The sequence below is a fragment of the Trachypithecus francoisi genome, unplaced genomic scaffold (genome assembly GCF_009764315.1).
Source record: "Trachypithecus francoisi isolate TF-2019V2 unplaced genomic scaffold, Tfra_2.0 Lachesis_group15, whole genome shotgun sequence".
Taxonomy (NCBI): domain Eukaryota; kingdom Metazoa; phylum Chordata; class Mammalia; order Primates; family Cercopithecidae; genus Trachypithecus; species Trachypithecus francoisi.
Genome location: NW_022681460.1, coordinates 62,879,792 through 62,896,292, shown reverse-complemented (window position 1 = coordinate 62,896,292; position 16,501 = coordinate 62,879,792). Strand labels below are relative to the sequence as shown.

General features: G+C 40.8%; 1 protein-coding gene across 17 annotated transcripts in view; it reads right to left on the bottom strand.

The window, feature by feature from the left end:
- Positions 1 to 16,501, bottom strand: part of SYNE1 (spectrin repeat containing nuclear envelope protein 1) — a 538,457-nt gene that overhangs the window by 162,259 nt on the left and 359,697 nt on the right. For 13 of the 17 annotated variants that reach the window (XM_033235023.1, XM_033235024.1, XM_033235035.1 and 10 more), the window contains 3 exons: positions 11,041 to 11,208; positions 10,669 to 10,830; positions 931 to 1,137 (listed from right to left, as the gene is read on the bottom strand). In XM_033235023.1, the coding sequence (XP_033090914.1) occupies positions 931 to 1,137; positions 10,669 to 10,830; positions 11,041 to 11,208 (537 nt within the window). The remainder of the gene's footprint in view (positions 1 to 930; positions 1,138 to 10,668; positions 10,831 to 11,040; positions 11,209 to 16,501) is intronic. The other 4 variants (XM_033235026.1, XM_033235028.1, XM_033235030.1 and 1 more) reach the window with 1 other exon arrangement.

Below are 16,501 nucleotides of genomic sequence, written 5' to 3'. Positions count from 1 at the left end.
ATGTGCCAGAGAAGCTGCCAAGAGATACAAGATGATAGATACTATAAAGGTCTTTGGGGAGCCTCCAGTCTAACCAAATTATAGAAGCAACAATAAAAGTAGCCTAGAAGCTTAGGGCCAAGAATTTACGAGAGAACAAATAAAAAAAGGAAGATAGCTGATTTTTAACACAGATATTACTGCTGCCCAAATTTGTCTCTATATTAAATAATATTTAAATTTAATTGCAAGAGTATTTTCATGAATTACTATATTTGAATTGGCTAACAGTGACTGAGTAGGATTTATTCTTTATAGTATTAGTAATATCATCCATCAAATGCTGTCATGTAAACACAGCAAACCATTATGCAAACCTTTTACAATTATTCTTCACAAGGCTCATGTCTACCAATAATGTGCTTTCCACATTCTCAATATTTCATGCCTGAAATGAGTCAGAAAGGGGTCAAAGGACATATTCATGGCTACACACCGACTGTACTCTATTCAGGAGACCTTTTTTTTGAGACAGAGACTTGCTTTGTTGCCCAGGCTGGAGTGCAGTGACACAATCTCAGCTCACCACAACCTCTGCCTCCCAGGCTCAAGCGATTCTTCTGCCTCAGCCTCCCAAGCGGCTGGGACTACAGGCGCACTCCACCATGTCTGGCTCATTTTTGTATTTTTAGTAGAGACAGGGTTTCACTATGTTGGCCAGGCTGGTCTCGAACTCCTGACCTCGTGATCCACCCGCCTCAGTCTCCCAAAGTGCTGAGGTTACAGGCGTGAGCCACTTCGCCCAGCCATGAAGACCATTCTTGAAACACAATCCCAGTTTGGGAGAGGGAAGCAATGAAAATATAGATAGGTAAGTAACCCACATACTTGGTAACATAATATTAAAAGTTAACTCAGAAGTGAGGAGGCCACTTTAGAGTTATTGGTTACCTCCAAAAGCTGCCGTTTCCCTGAGGCTTTCATCCTGATGGTGGACATTCGCTCGGCTAAGACAGTGAGCGTGGACTGCAAGGCCAGCTGCTCTGCGGGGTCGGCCTCACAAGACTCGGATACCAGCTCCTCTGCGAGAGAGGACTGGAGCTCATTGATTTCATCCTGGAGCATGAGAATCTCATCCATCAATGCCTGGAGGAAAGACTGTGGAATCACACTCATGTATTCATTTTCTTCACTGAGGGATCATTAGCACTAGCTGAGTCTCACATCCATGGGGATTAGCCAAAGATATTTCACCTGGGAATCATTATCAATGAACAAATAGGGGACTACTCACCTAAGTTTCTAAATGAAAGGCCAGGACTTTTCTGATTTTATGTATGTATCACTAACCAAAGTGAGTTTGAGCAACTTAATTAATCTTTCTAGTTTTCAATAGGATCATCTGTAATACAAGGATCATCTGTAATACCAACTTATTATTTTATTTTTTAGAGTCTCTCTCTTGTCACTCAGGCTGGGGTGCAGTGGTATGATCACAGCTCACTGTAATCTTGAACTCTTGGGCTCAAGCGACCCTCCCGCTTGAAGCTAGGACTACAGGTGTGTGCCATCATACCTGGCTAAATTTTTTATTTTTTATTTTTATTTTTTTACTTTTTGTAAAGACAGGATCTTGCTATGACGCCCAGGCTGGTCTCAAACTCCTGGCTTCAGGGAATACTCCAACCTGGATTACAGGCACGAGCCACCACATTTCTCAATCATTTCTAAGAGTCTCCAACACAATGTTGAAAATAAAATGTATTACTTTCTTACCTAACATGATTTTCCCACATTCATCTATTGCTTTCCCCAAATCTGAAACAGCATTGAACTCTAGTCCAAAACTCACATCGTTTCTCACAGGATGGGAGAAACCTGTAACCTATTTCTATGTGATCACACCGCTCATTTTTTCTTATTTATCAAACTCTAAAAAAATAAAGGTCTCTCCCAGGTGATGTCTTCCATTCCCAAGACTTCAAATGCTTTCTAATCCTGAGTACTTCCAAAGGTACATCCCTAACCCAAACACCTGCCCTAAGTTTCAGGCTGTGTGTTCAACTTACCTAGTTCGTCTGCATAGTGTTAAGCCTAAACCTGCTTCCCCTCCTGTCTTCCAACACCTCTCACTATGGCTCAAGCTGGAGACTTGGGAGTCACTCTTCACACCTTCCTCTCTTTCACTTACCAGATCCAATGCATCACCCAGTCCAATGGCTTTTTTTTTTTTTTGAGACGGAGTCTCGCTCTGTCGCCCAGGCTGGAGTGCAGTGGACGGATCTTAGCTCACTGCAAGCTCCGCCTCCCGGGTTTACGCCATTCTCCTGCCTCAGCCTCCCAAGTAGCTGGGACTACAGGCACCCGCCACATCGCCCGGCTAGTTTTTTTTTTTTTTTTTAGTAGAGACGGGGTTTCACCGGGTTAGCCAGGATGGTCTTGATCTCCTGACCTTGTGATCCGCCCGTCTCGGCCTCCCAAAGTGCTGGGATTACAGGCTTGAGCCACCGCGCCTGGCCGTCCAATGGCTTTTATCTCAAAACTATATCATGTATATCTGAATATCCCCTCTGCCCCCACCTGAAGCCAAAGTCAACTTCCTCTCTTGACTGAGTTGCTATATAATGTTCTACTGATGAGTCCATCTGCTTACACTCTTGTTGCTCCAGCCCAGTCTATATGAAGCAATTACAGCAACCTTTTGAAAATATCAATTAGGTCCTCTCACTCCCCTTCTTTAAAATATGTACTGGATTCTTGCTGTGAAATAAATCAAACTTGTGTGGTCTCACTCTTCCTGCCTCGTGTGCCACACTCCCTTCTTGCTCACCATATTCCTGCCTTCTTCAGCCACTCCAGGGCCCCACTTCAGTCACTTCCTGGCCTCAGGGCCTTTGAACATGCTGTTCCCTCAACGCGGAAAACTCTTCCCGCTCTGTGTGTGATGGCTCTATTCATCCTTTGCTCTTAGGTTAATTGTCATATCTTCAGGGAGGCCTTTCATGACCACCCAATCCTAAGAAAATCTCCATCATTCTCTCTCAATAGCGCCCTGTTTTCCTGTCTATCATAATTATACTTCATTTTATTTCTCTTTTTTGGGGGTATTTTACAACTTGCTCTTTAGATGGAATCCTCACAGGAGAAATTTTTATTTAGGATTTCAATGAAGTTGGAAAAACAGGCTCTATCACTACAGAGGCAACTATGATTTCAAGTAAAGTAACATAGGCTTTATATTTGCCAGCATTTCATAGTTTCCAATGTGCCCTTATTTGCATAATTCCTATTTTTCCCACAGGAGTGGAGGCTTTGCTGTAAGCACAGTGCCTCCTCAAAGTGGGCTCTCACAATGTTAAACAGCAAAAACCCCTTATCTTTTCCTAATATCAAATATCATCATGACAATTTTTATATAAACTATTAATATTATATACATCTAGAAAAGTGAACAGATTATAAGCACACCAACTATATATATATATATATCCATGCTGCTGCTACCCAGATCAAGAAATGGAACATTTCCAGGATTCTACAAGCTCTTTTGACCTCCTCCTTCTTGCTACTGCCGTCCTCAAAAATCACCACTGTGTTAACTCACAAATGTCAGAGGACTTGGCCCTTATTTGAGCTTTATAGAAATGGAATCATACACGGTGCACTGCTCTGTGTCTGGCTTCTTTCGTGATTGTGAGAGTCATTCATTTTGTTGTATGTAGAAAGAGTTAATCCATTTTTATCATTATATCATATTCCACTGTCACCTGGCTATGAATTGTTCTCACTTTAAGCTTTTCTGGTGAGTTTACTAGTGCAATCTCATTGTAATTTTAATTTCCATTTCCCCGATGACTAATGAGATTGAGGGTCTTTTGTGACTGACTGCTAAAAATCTTTTGCCCATTTTCTACTAGAGTTGTTCCTTTTCTTATTGAGGTATGGAGTTGTTTGTGTATTCTGGATAGGAATGCCTGTGTTTCTTTTGGTTCTGCATATTGCAAATAATCTGCTCCCATGCTGAGGCATGGTTTTCCCTTAATGGGGAAATATTTCCTTAATAATATCTTTTGATGGAAAGAAGTTCTTAATTTTATCATGGTCTAACAGAATCAATATTTTCCTTTACTGTTAGGGCTTTTGGTGTCCTATATAGGAAATCTTTTGCCTAACCCAAGGTCATAAATAGAATACAATCTCATAGGTTATCTTCTATAACAATGCTACTCAAAGCATGGTCCACGGAATAATAACAGTCTGCAAAATGTTTGTTACTGGCTTATGACAAGATAAACATATTGAGAGCAAGTGCTAAGAAACTTTTATAGTAATTTGACAGTTATGACATCCAAGCAGCATTTGATTTAATGTTACTAAAGTATCAGTCTGTGCTGGATTAGAATGTTTTTAAAAAAGATCATTCACCACAGATATTTTAAAATATTATTTTCAAACTTTTCTTTGGTAATAACTTCACATTTAGATCTACAAACCACATAAACTTAATTTTCATGTCCAGTGTAGAAAGAGGTGAAAATTCTTTTTTTTTCTTTTCGCCCACTGTTTTGCAGTGTAATCTTTGCCACAAGCCAAGTGTCTGTATAAATGTGATTCTGCCCTGGCTTCGAATTCTGTCCCATCAACTCATTTGGCTGTTTGTGCAAATATCACGCAATCTTAATTATTGTAGCTTTATAAATCTCCCTATCTGGTAGGATATGTCTTTCAACATTATCAATCTTTTTCAAGACTGTCCTGGTTATTCTTTACTTCTGGCATTTTTAATACATATGTTCCCACACATTTGCAGTATACTTTATTATTATTATTACTATTTTTGAGACAGAGTCTCGCTCTGTTGCTCATGCTGGAGTCAGTGGCGAGATCTTGGTTCACTGCAACTTCTGCCTCCTGGGTTCAAGCAATTCTCCTTGCCTCAGCCTCCAGAGTAGCTGGGATTATAGGCATGCACCACCACACCCGGCTAATTTTTGTATTTTTAGTAGAGACATGGTTTCACCATGTTGGCCAGGTTGGTCTTGAATTTCTAAGCTCAAGTGATCTGCCCACTTCAGCCTCCCAGGGTGCTGGGATTACGGGCGTGAGCCACCGCACCTAGCCTGCAGTATACTTTAGAATTAGCTCGTCAGCCTCCACCAAAAAACTTGCTGCAATTTTAAAAATGTGATTGCAATGAATTTACAGACTGATATTGTTTATTACATATTCAAAGTATTTTTTATACATTCAAAGTATTATACATTAAAAAAACTTCCATTCAGTATTTTCTATTATTTCATAATAATGTTTTGTGCCTGAATGCTAAAAGTATCAAATCTATATTTGGTCTGATTTTAAATGCTCCTCCATAATTAGATGGATCTTATTATGTCTTTGTTTTTTTTTTTTTTTTTACACTGATCCTTCTGTACAAGCAAGAAGAGACTCCTAACAATTTCACACTGTGTTCATTCTCATCCTCTCTTCTGTGCTTTTCCACACACATTTACATTTATAGTATCTCCTACCCACTCCTGTTGCCATTCCAAATTTTCAAACTCTGTCTCCTCAAAGTCCTGGTTAGATCTCATTTAACCTACTTTCCACCAAATGTAGCCCACAATCAGATTTCTGTTTTCTGTCTGATGTGTTGGTAACTCTCACCAGCACTACCTCATTAAATCTCAGTGGATTTGACCAACCAGGTGCACACTGAAGTTATCAGCTTCCATTTAAAACTCCCAATGTTCTAAAATAGCTCTCTGAATGTTCTGCAGTCAGTAATGAAGGAATTAGGAAAATCTGGAACTGTTCACTTAAATCTTTTTTTTATTTTTTTGGGGGACAGTCTCGCTCTGTTGCCCAGGCTGGAATGCAGTGGCAGGATCTCAGCTCACTGCAAGTTCCGCCCCCTGAGTTCAAGCAATTCTTCTGCGTTAGCCTCTCAAGTAGCTGGGACTACAGGCATGCACCACCATGCCCAGCTACTTTTTGTATTTTCAATAGAGACGAGGTTTCACCATGCTGGCCAGGCTGGTCTTGAACTCCTGACCTCAAGTGATCCACCCGCCTTGGCCTCCCAAAGTGCTGGGAATACAGGTATAAGCCACTGTGCCCAGCCTCACTTAAATCTTGTTAGAGGCAGTCCTTTCCACTCATGCTTGAGTTTACTCTTAAAGGTGAGTGGACATTTTTGGAAGGTAGCTAGAGTTTTTAACTTCAAGATCTAGCAGCCATGCTCAGGGGGCATAAAATTTTCTTTTGGGGTCATAAAAATGTTTTGGAACCAGAGAGAGACAGTGGTTGTACAACATTGTCAATGTACTAATACCACTAAATTGTACAATTTAAAACGGTTAATTTTGTTATGTGAATTTCACCTCAATTAAAAAAAAAATTCAGCCATCAAATATGTCTTCAGTCCCATAACTGTGAGTATAAGAGCTGGTGGTCATCAGCTACCTGACAATATATGATTCAAGATAAGGAGAAAGAGATGAAATGCATGCTTTTGGGTTTCTGATTTGTAATTGCAAACTTGGCATGTGTATGACACTTACATAGCTTAGAGAAGTTCTATGAACTTCTCTAACATAAAAACTCTTTAATACCAAGGGTGAAAAGAAACACAGACCTTATGTTATGTGACTTTCAGAACTATCTACATGAACACAATATTTTTTTTTGTTTTTTTTGTAGGGGATGGAATCTCGCTCTGTCACCCAGGCGCCATCTTGGCTCACTGCAACCTCCACCTCCCAGGTTCAAGCAATTCTCCTGTCTCAGCCTCCTGAGTAGTTGGGACTACAGGTATGCGCCACTACTCCCGGCTAATTTTTGTAGTTTTAGTAGAGATGGGGTTTCAGCGTGTTGACCAGGCTGGAATGTTTCCTTTTCTTTTTTTTTTTGTTGAGATGGAGTCTCGCACTGTCACCCAGGCTGGAATACAGTGGCGCGATCTCAGCTCACTGCAAGTTCTGCCTCCTGGGTTCATGCCATTCTCCTGCCTCAGCCTCCCAAGTGGCTGGGACTACAGGCATCTGCCACCACGCCCGGCTAATTTTTTCTATTTTTAGTAGACACGGGGTTTCACTGTGTTAGTCAGGATGGTCTCGATCTCCTGACCTTGTGATCCGCCCGCCTCGGCCTCCCAAAGTGCTGGGATTACAGGTGTGAGCCACTGCGCCTGGCTTTTTTTTTTTAAGCCTACAGCACCTGGTATTCCTGGGCAGTCTCCCATCCAAGTACTAACCAGGCCCAACCCTGCTTCACTTCCAAGATCAGATGAGAGACCACAGTTCTTCCCACATTCTATTTTAGTTGTTACATATATGAAAAAACAAAATAACCACAGGGCTCTGTGTCCTATTTATCACTGAGCTTACTGTGGCAACACATGTCCCCAAAGCACCAGATGCCCACGATAATAAGGTCGCAATGACAGAGGGCTTAACAGTCAGAACAACAGCCACAAGTCAGCTCATGAACTGCATTCAAGCCTTAAAATGCAATCTGTAAGACAGCCAGGCGTGGTGGCTCAGCATGTAATCCCAGCACTTTGGGAGGCCAAGGTGAGTGGATCACCTGAGGTAAGGAGTTCGAGACCAGCCTGGCCAACATGGTGCAACCTCATCTCCACTAAAAATACAAAAATTAGCCCGGCATGGTGGCAAGCACCTGTAATTCCAGCTACTGGGGAGGCCGTGGCAGAAGAATCACTTGAACCTGGGAGGTGGAGGTTGCAGTGAGCCAAGATCGCACCATTGCACTCCAGCCAGGGCAACAGAGTGAGACTCTGTCTTAGAAAAAAAAGAAAATGAAATCTATAAGACAATTTAGAGAGGACAACCAGAAAGGCAAAGCATCCCACACAAATTCAGTAGTTTAGACAAGTGTTTAAAGGGAAAATGCAGGAATTAGGTTACCTCCTTAAAAAAACATGAATACTTCCAAAAGAGTGTTGGGAAAGAAGTAAAAACTAAAGTATTTCTATTAGTTTTTAGGAAATATAAAAAACCATACAGGACTTCCTCACGCCCATTCAGTTGAAATTTAGAAATAGTAATTCTATAACAGTGCTTGAAAGTTTTAAAGTACCATTCCAGAAGCTAAGAACAAATTTAGATACTGTGATACCACCAGCTTTTCATGTAGGCAGCTGTGTTCCAGAACTTGTAGAACTTAGGCACAGATAGCACAAGGTAGCAAAAATAGCTCATATGAAAAATGGTAAATATGTAATGATACATGAAATTATACTAAATTCTACATTATTGCTATTTTCTTTCCCTCCCATTAGAACATTAATATGTTCTAATTATATTAATATAATATATTAATAGAATTAGTTAATATAACATTAACATATTTTCTCTCTTAATAAAACATGAAGCCCCAGTGACTGGTAATCTTCATTCAATTAGCTGTACCTCCTTACTGCTGCAACGGCTGGCACGGCTACTGCCAACTTAGAAAGGGACAAAAAGTCATGTGGTTGACCTTAATGACAAGAAAAGTCACAGATTCACTTCTAATTTATAATTCTCAGAATTAATGTGCAATTTTGAGTTGTCTCCATTAAATCCCTTGAACAGAATCATCATTTTGCTCCACATTCGGTTTATGTGTGTTTCCATCCTAATGCCTGAGCAACAGGGTGGTGGTGCTGATTGGAAGCTAACTTGCATTCTCCGTTAGGAACTCTGGAAGGGCAGAGCAGGCCACCAGGATCCTGTTTTCATGCAGCTCCTAAATATCGTGGGAGCCAGTGATGGGTCTTTGGCAATTGTGGGCAGCCGCCTGGGCTACAAGAATAGGGGGCTTGAACAAAGGTGGAGATGTCCTGAAGCTGGAGAGAGGGTCAAACTACTTAAACTTTCTGCAACATCAGCATCTGATAATCTGAGTGAGTAACCCTCAAATGCATTCTAATCCAGCCCTTGCATAATTTACACTATATTCCTTTTGAATGCTTGAAGAAGGGGGCCTCCTACAGAACAGCCATCGAGGTTGCCCTGAGGAGCACGTACTCAACCTGAAGGAAGTCCTCTGGCTCCTTCCAGTACAGTAAAGCAGAGGTGCAGGGAACAGCTGGACAGACAGAACCGCAGAAGTAAGGAAGACCCAGGAGCCCCAGGGAGCACACCAGAGCAATAGGGACACCCCTTCAGATGAGAAAGAGGTGGCCACTGGCAACAGAAAACTGGGGTACCAGCTAAAGAGAAGTGGGAGACACTGAGGCCCCTTTAGAAAGGAGAGGGGTTTGGGAGACTAGCACTCTAGTGATAAAATGGGGGAAGCTCAGAAGTAAATGGCATTTTAATAGTCCCCCAAGCCCCTGACTGTCCTCCTGATTGATCTGGTCTTGGATAACAAGGGTTAATTCTCATTTTGTGCTTTCATGGCACCCTCTACAAATGTGGCTGAGGGTGGGTGACTATGGGATAGCAGAAAGACCTACGGAAGATAGTTTTGTTTTTTTATTCTTTACCAAAATAAGGCCTAAAAGTGGACACTATGCACTTTGATCTCTATCTTCAGAAGCTACAAGAGTGTAAAAAACCTGAAACCACTATTTCTCAATATGTTGTCTCTAGATGAAATGTTCTCATTTTTGTGTTACACTGAAAGATATATATTGCAAAAGAATGCAATTTTATCTGACTATACATATGAACAAGCAGTGTATTCCAAAGTTATCCTGCTTCCAAAACTAGGAAGATGTAAAGTAGAAGAAAGACAAAGTACAATGTTTCACTCTTAAAGCTGTTAAGTTACCCTGTCTTTGATAAACATGCTGGAAAGCCATGCTTTCATAGCTTTTAATTAACATCTAAAAATATCTTTCTTTCCTCCTGCCTTCTGAAGGACTGTCACACGCTCCTGGGTTCTTGTCCCAGACAGGCAGCATTTTCCTACATCAGGGTGATGAATATGTAGGAGAATGTGTGCCTCAGTATCCTAAGACCCTACTTATACCAAATAAATATAATTTTAACAGCATACCTCATCAGACTGCCAAAGTATTAACCAGATTTTAATTTCTAAACATTTCTTAGCATGCATTTTAAATGGACACATTTTTAACAATATCTTTCTGCATTAATGTAATCATCTCTGTTTCTCATGTAAAGCTAATATTTTGCCTAGTCTAACCTTTTAAAAAATGATTTAAGTCAGGGACAATTACAAGATGAGACTCAGAACTTATGAAGCCTGAGACATATTTTCTGAAGTAATAATGGAGGGACACCCCCTGGCTAAGTTTCTTAAAACAACAATATCCAGAAAAGGTAGATTTAGAGTATATTTTCTTCTTACAACAATGGCTCACAACAAAACCAAAATAACCTGGCAACTCTAAGGAAACACATTTTGTGTAATCGAAGTTAAAAAGCAACATCAATGCACGTAGCTTTCTTTAATTAGATTCAAGGTCTGAATCTCTCTCTCTCTCTCTCTCTCTCTGTCTCTCTCTCTCTCTCACTCTCTCTTTCTCTCAGATCCCTGCCTGAATCAGCAGTAGAAATGACCATCATTAGGACTCTTGTTTACTCTGGAAGAACTGATAAGGTAAAAAAAAAAAAAAAAAGTCAACTGGCTATCTCAAACACATGCCTGACAGACCAAACAGTCACAAGAGTGCACTTATTTAATCAAGCAGGAAACTGAAGTCATGGCTATTTGTACCTGATGTTCAGCCATCTGGCTTTCTGGACTCCTGCCGGGCTCTGGGCTCTCACTGAGTTTCAGCTCAATGGCCTCCATCTTCGTAGAGATGGACTGGAGGGAGTCCTGGTACTTCTGCTGGCGTTCCAAAGCTTCATAGAGTGTGCGCTGCTTCTCACTGATCTACACCAGAAAAGGGATATTACCAAATACTTCCCAGGCCCTTATCTTTCAGATTACAACATTTCTTTCTTCAGTGCTTTACCTCTGTGGCCCAACATAGGGTACTCAACTGTGGACTGGATGTGTAAACTCTCTGCATGTATTTCATAAGACAATCCCTAAGTTTACTGGTGTCTGGTGGGCATAAACAAGTCCACCTTGAAGACTTACCACATTCTTTAAGGTTTCCCAAGAACGCTGCAAATCACCCAGTTTGGCAGTAGCGGATGGCTCCAATCCTGGTTCATACAACTCCTGGGACGCTGATGTGCTGGGGTGAATCTTTGCAGCATCTGTCTGCAACCGCTCAGCAGACAAGGCTTGGTAATATGCAATGTCCTGTGAGTGCAAAGCACAGTGCTGAATTAAACAAAAAGAAAAGTCTAGATTAATATGCTCTGGGTACTGTTGGTCATGTCAAGGAAAGGTTTCAGATCTACACCTTTCATGGAGCACTACAAACTAGTAAATTAGTAACCTCTTGTGACTAGAAAAATTTAAAGACTGTATCGAAGCACACTATAGTTGTTTCAGAATTTTTGTTTATATACATCAAAAAACAACTTTACCAGTATTTCAAGTTGCTAAATCTCATTCTTATTCTATGTTTGTTAAATGGAAATACAAAGGATTTAACAGTACACATGTATTTAAAGATTGATTACCATAGCAAAAAAAGGGAATCTTAATGATCTAGTTCCTAAAATGTTGCTGAATGTATTCATTAGTTTTAACTAATTTTAAAAACTACTTGACTTAAATAAAATTAAATCTACAGATGCAGCCAGATCTTCACTATTTGTGGGTTCATTATTTGCAGAATTAATTTAAATATTTTGATATTAAATAAGAAAAATGTAATGGGGAAGTTACAACTACTCTAAGAAACAAATAATATCAAGGTTTTCTTCTATTCATTTCCTCAAAGTATACACACACACAAAATCAAAGTGAATGATGAAATATCATGCTTTCAAATTTTTTAAATCTATTGTGTTATAAGTAACATTACATATTTTATTTGTACTGATAAAATTGACTATATCAAGAGATCTAGTAAAGATATATCAAGAGACATAGTAAAGATGGTTTTCAATTGTCTCTATGGTTATTTATCTGTATTTCAGTAGAAATTTAATTGGGGGAGTAACTGCTATTATAAAGTTCATTGTTTTTGCAGTTGGACTGTTGAAGGGAATTATGTCAGCTTAAAATACCTGAGTCTTATTGATAATCATGTATTGGTAAAAAGCATTGAAGAAGGCTCCAGCCATCTGAGAAACAAATGTAGCAGTGTCATGCAGTAGAATGAATTCAGACTGGGACAGCTGAGATTCTAGCGAAATTCTCCTCTAGTGTAGCTATATAATTGGTGCAAATAACTTACATCTTGCACACTGGTTCACTCATTGGTCCAACCTTGGGTGGGACTGAGGATTACATTAAATAATATTTGAGTGACTATGACAGCTTCCACCCATTTTGTTGTTGTTCCTGAGGTCTCCAGATGAGTCCCCAACATTTATTGATGACATTGGAATATGAAGACTGCTTCCTCTTCATTCCTAACCCTGTCACTGTCTTGAGTGGATTACTCCTCATGTCCTTAATAGGTTTAGATGCATTGATCCTCACTCACTCCCACCCCACTTCAGTCCTCCACACCCTTGTATGCTGTCATCACTCAATTGGACTTGTAGTTATGTCTAAAGTTACTTAAACTCCTTTCTTGCCAAGACTCTTGTTTCTCTTGCTCTTTTAACCTTTACTTCATCCACTTGGAAAACCACAAACATGACTCAATCCAGCTTTTCTTTCCAGGGTGCATATATGCATGTGTGTGTGTTATTGATACACACATACACAAATACACACACAAACACGCGCACACACACAGATACACATGCAATCCAAGCTGTCACGGAGATACTACAACTTCTCAAATTTTCAAAAGTCTGTGTATATTCACACTCACTCTTATCTTAAGCTTGCAAGTTTCATTGCTTAAACCTGACTCTCCCACAGACTCTGAGAATCCCATAAACTGCCTTTTCAAGGACTTTGGTCTATTAACATCCTCTCCTGGTTTGTTGACTTTCACATTTCCATCTAAAAACACCTACACATACTGTTTCTTTTATTTGTTTTCTTTTTTTTTTTTTTTTTTTTTTTGAGACGGAGTCTCGCTCTGTCACCCAGGCTGGAGTGCAGTGGCCGGATCTCGGCTCACTGCAAGCTCCGCCTCCCAGGTTTACGCCATTCTCCTGCCTCAGCCTCCCGAGTAGCTGGGACTACAGGCGTCCGTCACCTCGCCCGGCTAGTTCTTTGCACTTTTTAGTAGAGACGGGGTTTCACCGTGTTAGCCAGGATGGTCTCCATCTCCTGACCTCGTGATCCGCCCGTCTCGGCCTCCCAAAGTGCTGGGATTACAGGCTTGAGCCACAGCGTCCGGCCTATTTGTTTTCTTTTTTTTTTTTTTTTTTTTTTTTTTTTGAGGCGGTGTCTCGCTCTGTCGCCCGGACTGGAGTGCAGTGGCCGGATCTCAGCTCACTGCAAGCTCCGCCTCCCGGGTTCACGCCATTCTCCTGCCTCAGCCTCCCGAGCAGCTGGGACTACAGGCGCCCGCCACCTCGCCCAGCTAGTTTTTTGTATTTTTAGTAGAGACGGGGTTTCACCGTGTTAGCCAGGATGGTCTCGATCTCCTGACCTCGTGATCCGCCCGTCTCGGCCTCCCAAAGTGCTGGGATTACAGGCTTGAGCCACCGCGCCCGGCCGGCCTATTTGTTTTCTTGAAGGAGATCACATTTTCTGAAAAGTCCGCAGTTCACAATGTGATGGGTCATCACATGTGAATGCACCTGCGCGCACAGGCTGCATCCTCATTTCTTTGTTTTCTCCCTTTCATTTCATAATCCAACTTCTAAAAGGGTGATTTTCACATGGGACTTTCTCACCCTCGATCCACTTCTAAATTCCAGTTTGGGCTTTGATCCTGATGACTGCAGAGCTTGCTCTCACCAGCTTCTATGACAAAACATGATGAATTTTCATCCCTTCCCTTGCCAGACCTCTAGCATTCAATAGCACTGAAAAACCCTTTCTGGAAACACTTTCTAAAAAATCTCTCTGTTCTCCTCCCAGCTTTCTAGTCATTCAACTCTTGCTCTTTTGTAGTTTGTTTTCCACTCACTCGCCAATACTGGTGAATTGATAAGCTCCAGACTCACATATCCATGCGTATCCTGTAGGCTCTTCAAAGTCAACATTTCCAAAATGAACCAATTGAGGAGGAAACAATGAAGTACTATCCATCTTGCAATAAATGGAATGTCTTCTCACCTAAGCTATAAACTTGGGATTTATCCCTGATTTCTCCTCCCCCTTACCATCCACTGCTTATGGGAGGATGAAGTGCTAATGACGCATATCCTGGCCACAGCCTTGGTTCAAGTTCTCATTACAGTAACAACTTCCTAACTCAAAGGTTGCAAACTGGCAGCCTGTGGGCTGCCTCTGACCTGCACACATTTAGTGTGGCTTATACAATGTTTTAAATTGTTTAAAATCTCTCTTCATGAAGATAGAGAGATTTCATTAAAATTCACATTCATAGCTTGTTTTGCAAACCACAAGGTATGGTAACACTGGGCCCTGTGTCTTTATTGAAGTAATACTAACAGAGGAGACATTGCCTCATTTATGTGGAGCAGGAGCTGTCCAGGCCTCTGTAGTCCCTCCTGACCTGTTTCTCTCATTTTTATCACCAGGGTGGACCAAGCATGAGACTGTGCAACTTCTGTTTCTAACTGCTCCCCTGGCTCTGAATTTGCACACCTCTATTCTCCTGTCCACATTGATCCAGAAGTATCAGTTCTAAAACGCAGTTCTATACACAGCTTCTCGTTAAATTCCCTCAATGGTTAAATATTAGCTTCTGGAGGAAGCTGAAATTCCTTCCTGTGGCATTCAGGGCCTCCATGATGTGGTTCCCATATCCCTCTCAGTCTCACTTCCCCCCTCCTCCTCCTCCAATGTTTCTCCAATTATACTGAAACTATTTGCAGTTGCCTTGATGGGCCATTTTGCTTCCCGCCTCCACAGCTTCCCACAGGTGGTTTCTTCTGCCTGAAAATCTTCATCTCACACGACTCAACTGCACTCCAACTGCCTAACTGTGCTCCCCACTTAAAACCAAAGAGGGCTATCCTTGACCCCTGCCTGACCCCAGCTAGTTTAGGTGCTTTCTCTAGGCCCTCCCACAACACTGTGCTGCCCTCTGCCACACCACCTGCCACCCTCTATTGTAAGCATTTGCCTGTCCTTACACACACTGTAAGCTCCCTAAGGGCTGTCTGGGTCAGTGCTTTTCGTCTTCATCCTGAGCATGTTGTGGAGTGTTTGGCAAATAAGAAGCTGACCTATATGTTCATAATAAACCACGCTTGTAAAGGCACTTTATATTATAAATTATATTATTTTATATACATGTAAAGTAATACTATTACTCTCCACAAGGAAAAGCAGGAATGGCTTTAAATGGTGTAAACATTTTACATTAGATACTCTATTATAAATACAGAAGGCCCCCAAAAGAGCTAGAATAAATTTATTACAAATAATTTTTTTCTGGCAGTCTCTCTCTCTCTCGCTGTGTGTTTGCGTGTGTGTGTGTGTATACGTGTGTATGGCTCATGCCTACAGATAGAAATGACAACTCCTGGTTTCTTAAAAGGATTTGAAAATACATCACCTTTTATAGATGAATAATTTCTATTTATTTGAGGTACATACATAAATTCAATTAAAATAAATCACTCAGTACTTAAATAACTACTAAAGTCAATACTTGATGTAGTGAGAAGTCACTGTTAAAAATACATTTCTTATTGCTTATGTGCCTAAGTTATAAGAGTTATTATGAGCAGATTCCTAAGGAAATAAATCTGGACAACTGTAGCTACTATTTGATCAGCATTTTCTAGTTTAAAAAGCACTTTCATGATTAATGTCACATTTCATTTTCACAACGTTGTGAATTGAGTAGTAGCGCTTCCCACTTACAAATGAGGGTATGAAGGGACTTCCCAGGTGCACTCAGCTTAGAGGAGGAAGAGCTGCAACTCAGTGTGAGCTTTTCACTTGGAGGCCAATGATTTTCCCATTATACTCTTGCTCGCTCTTTTCAAATCTATTCCTCTCTCAACTCTTCTGCAGAGTCTAAGACTTGGCTTGCTTCTAAGGGGAATCAAGAAGCCTGCAGCAAAATCTGGGAATGCCTCGGTATTTCTACCTTCAAGTAAGCTAAATTGTTATTACGTTTTAGCTAATAGCTACTGTCAGAGACAGAATACACTGACTGTGAGTGGGACTAGGTAGTTATATAACGGAGATCTACTTGCAGGAACAGCAGGCACAAAACCTTTTTTTTTTTTTTTTTTAACAACTGTGATTTTATAAAGCAGTTCTATTTGGCTGCTCCCTGAAACAGTTGTACACATTCTGTGCACAAAACTCAGGGTTTTTAATCTGAAAACTGAAACTTACGGGGATCCTACATGTCCTCCTCAGTTTCAAGAGACAATGTTATAAATTCAGTGCATTACTGGTCATGGTGTCATATTTTTTAATAGTC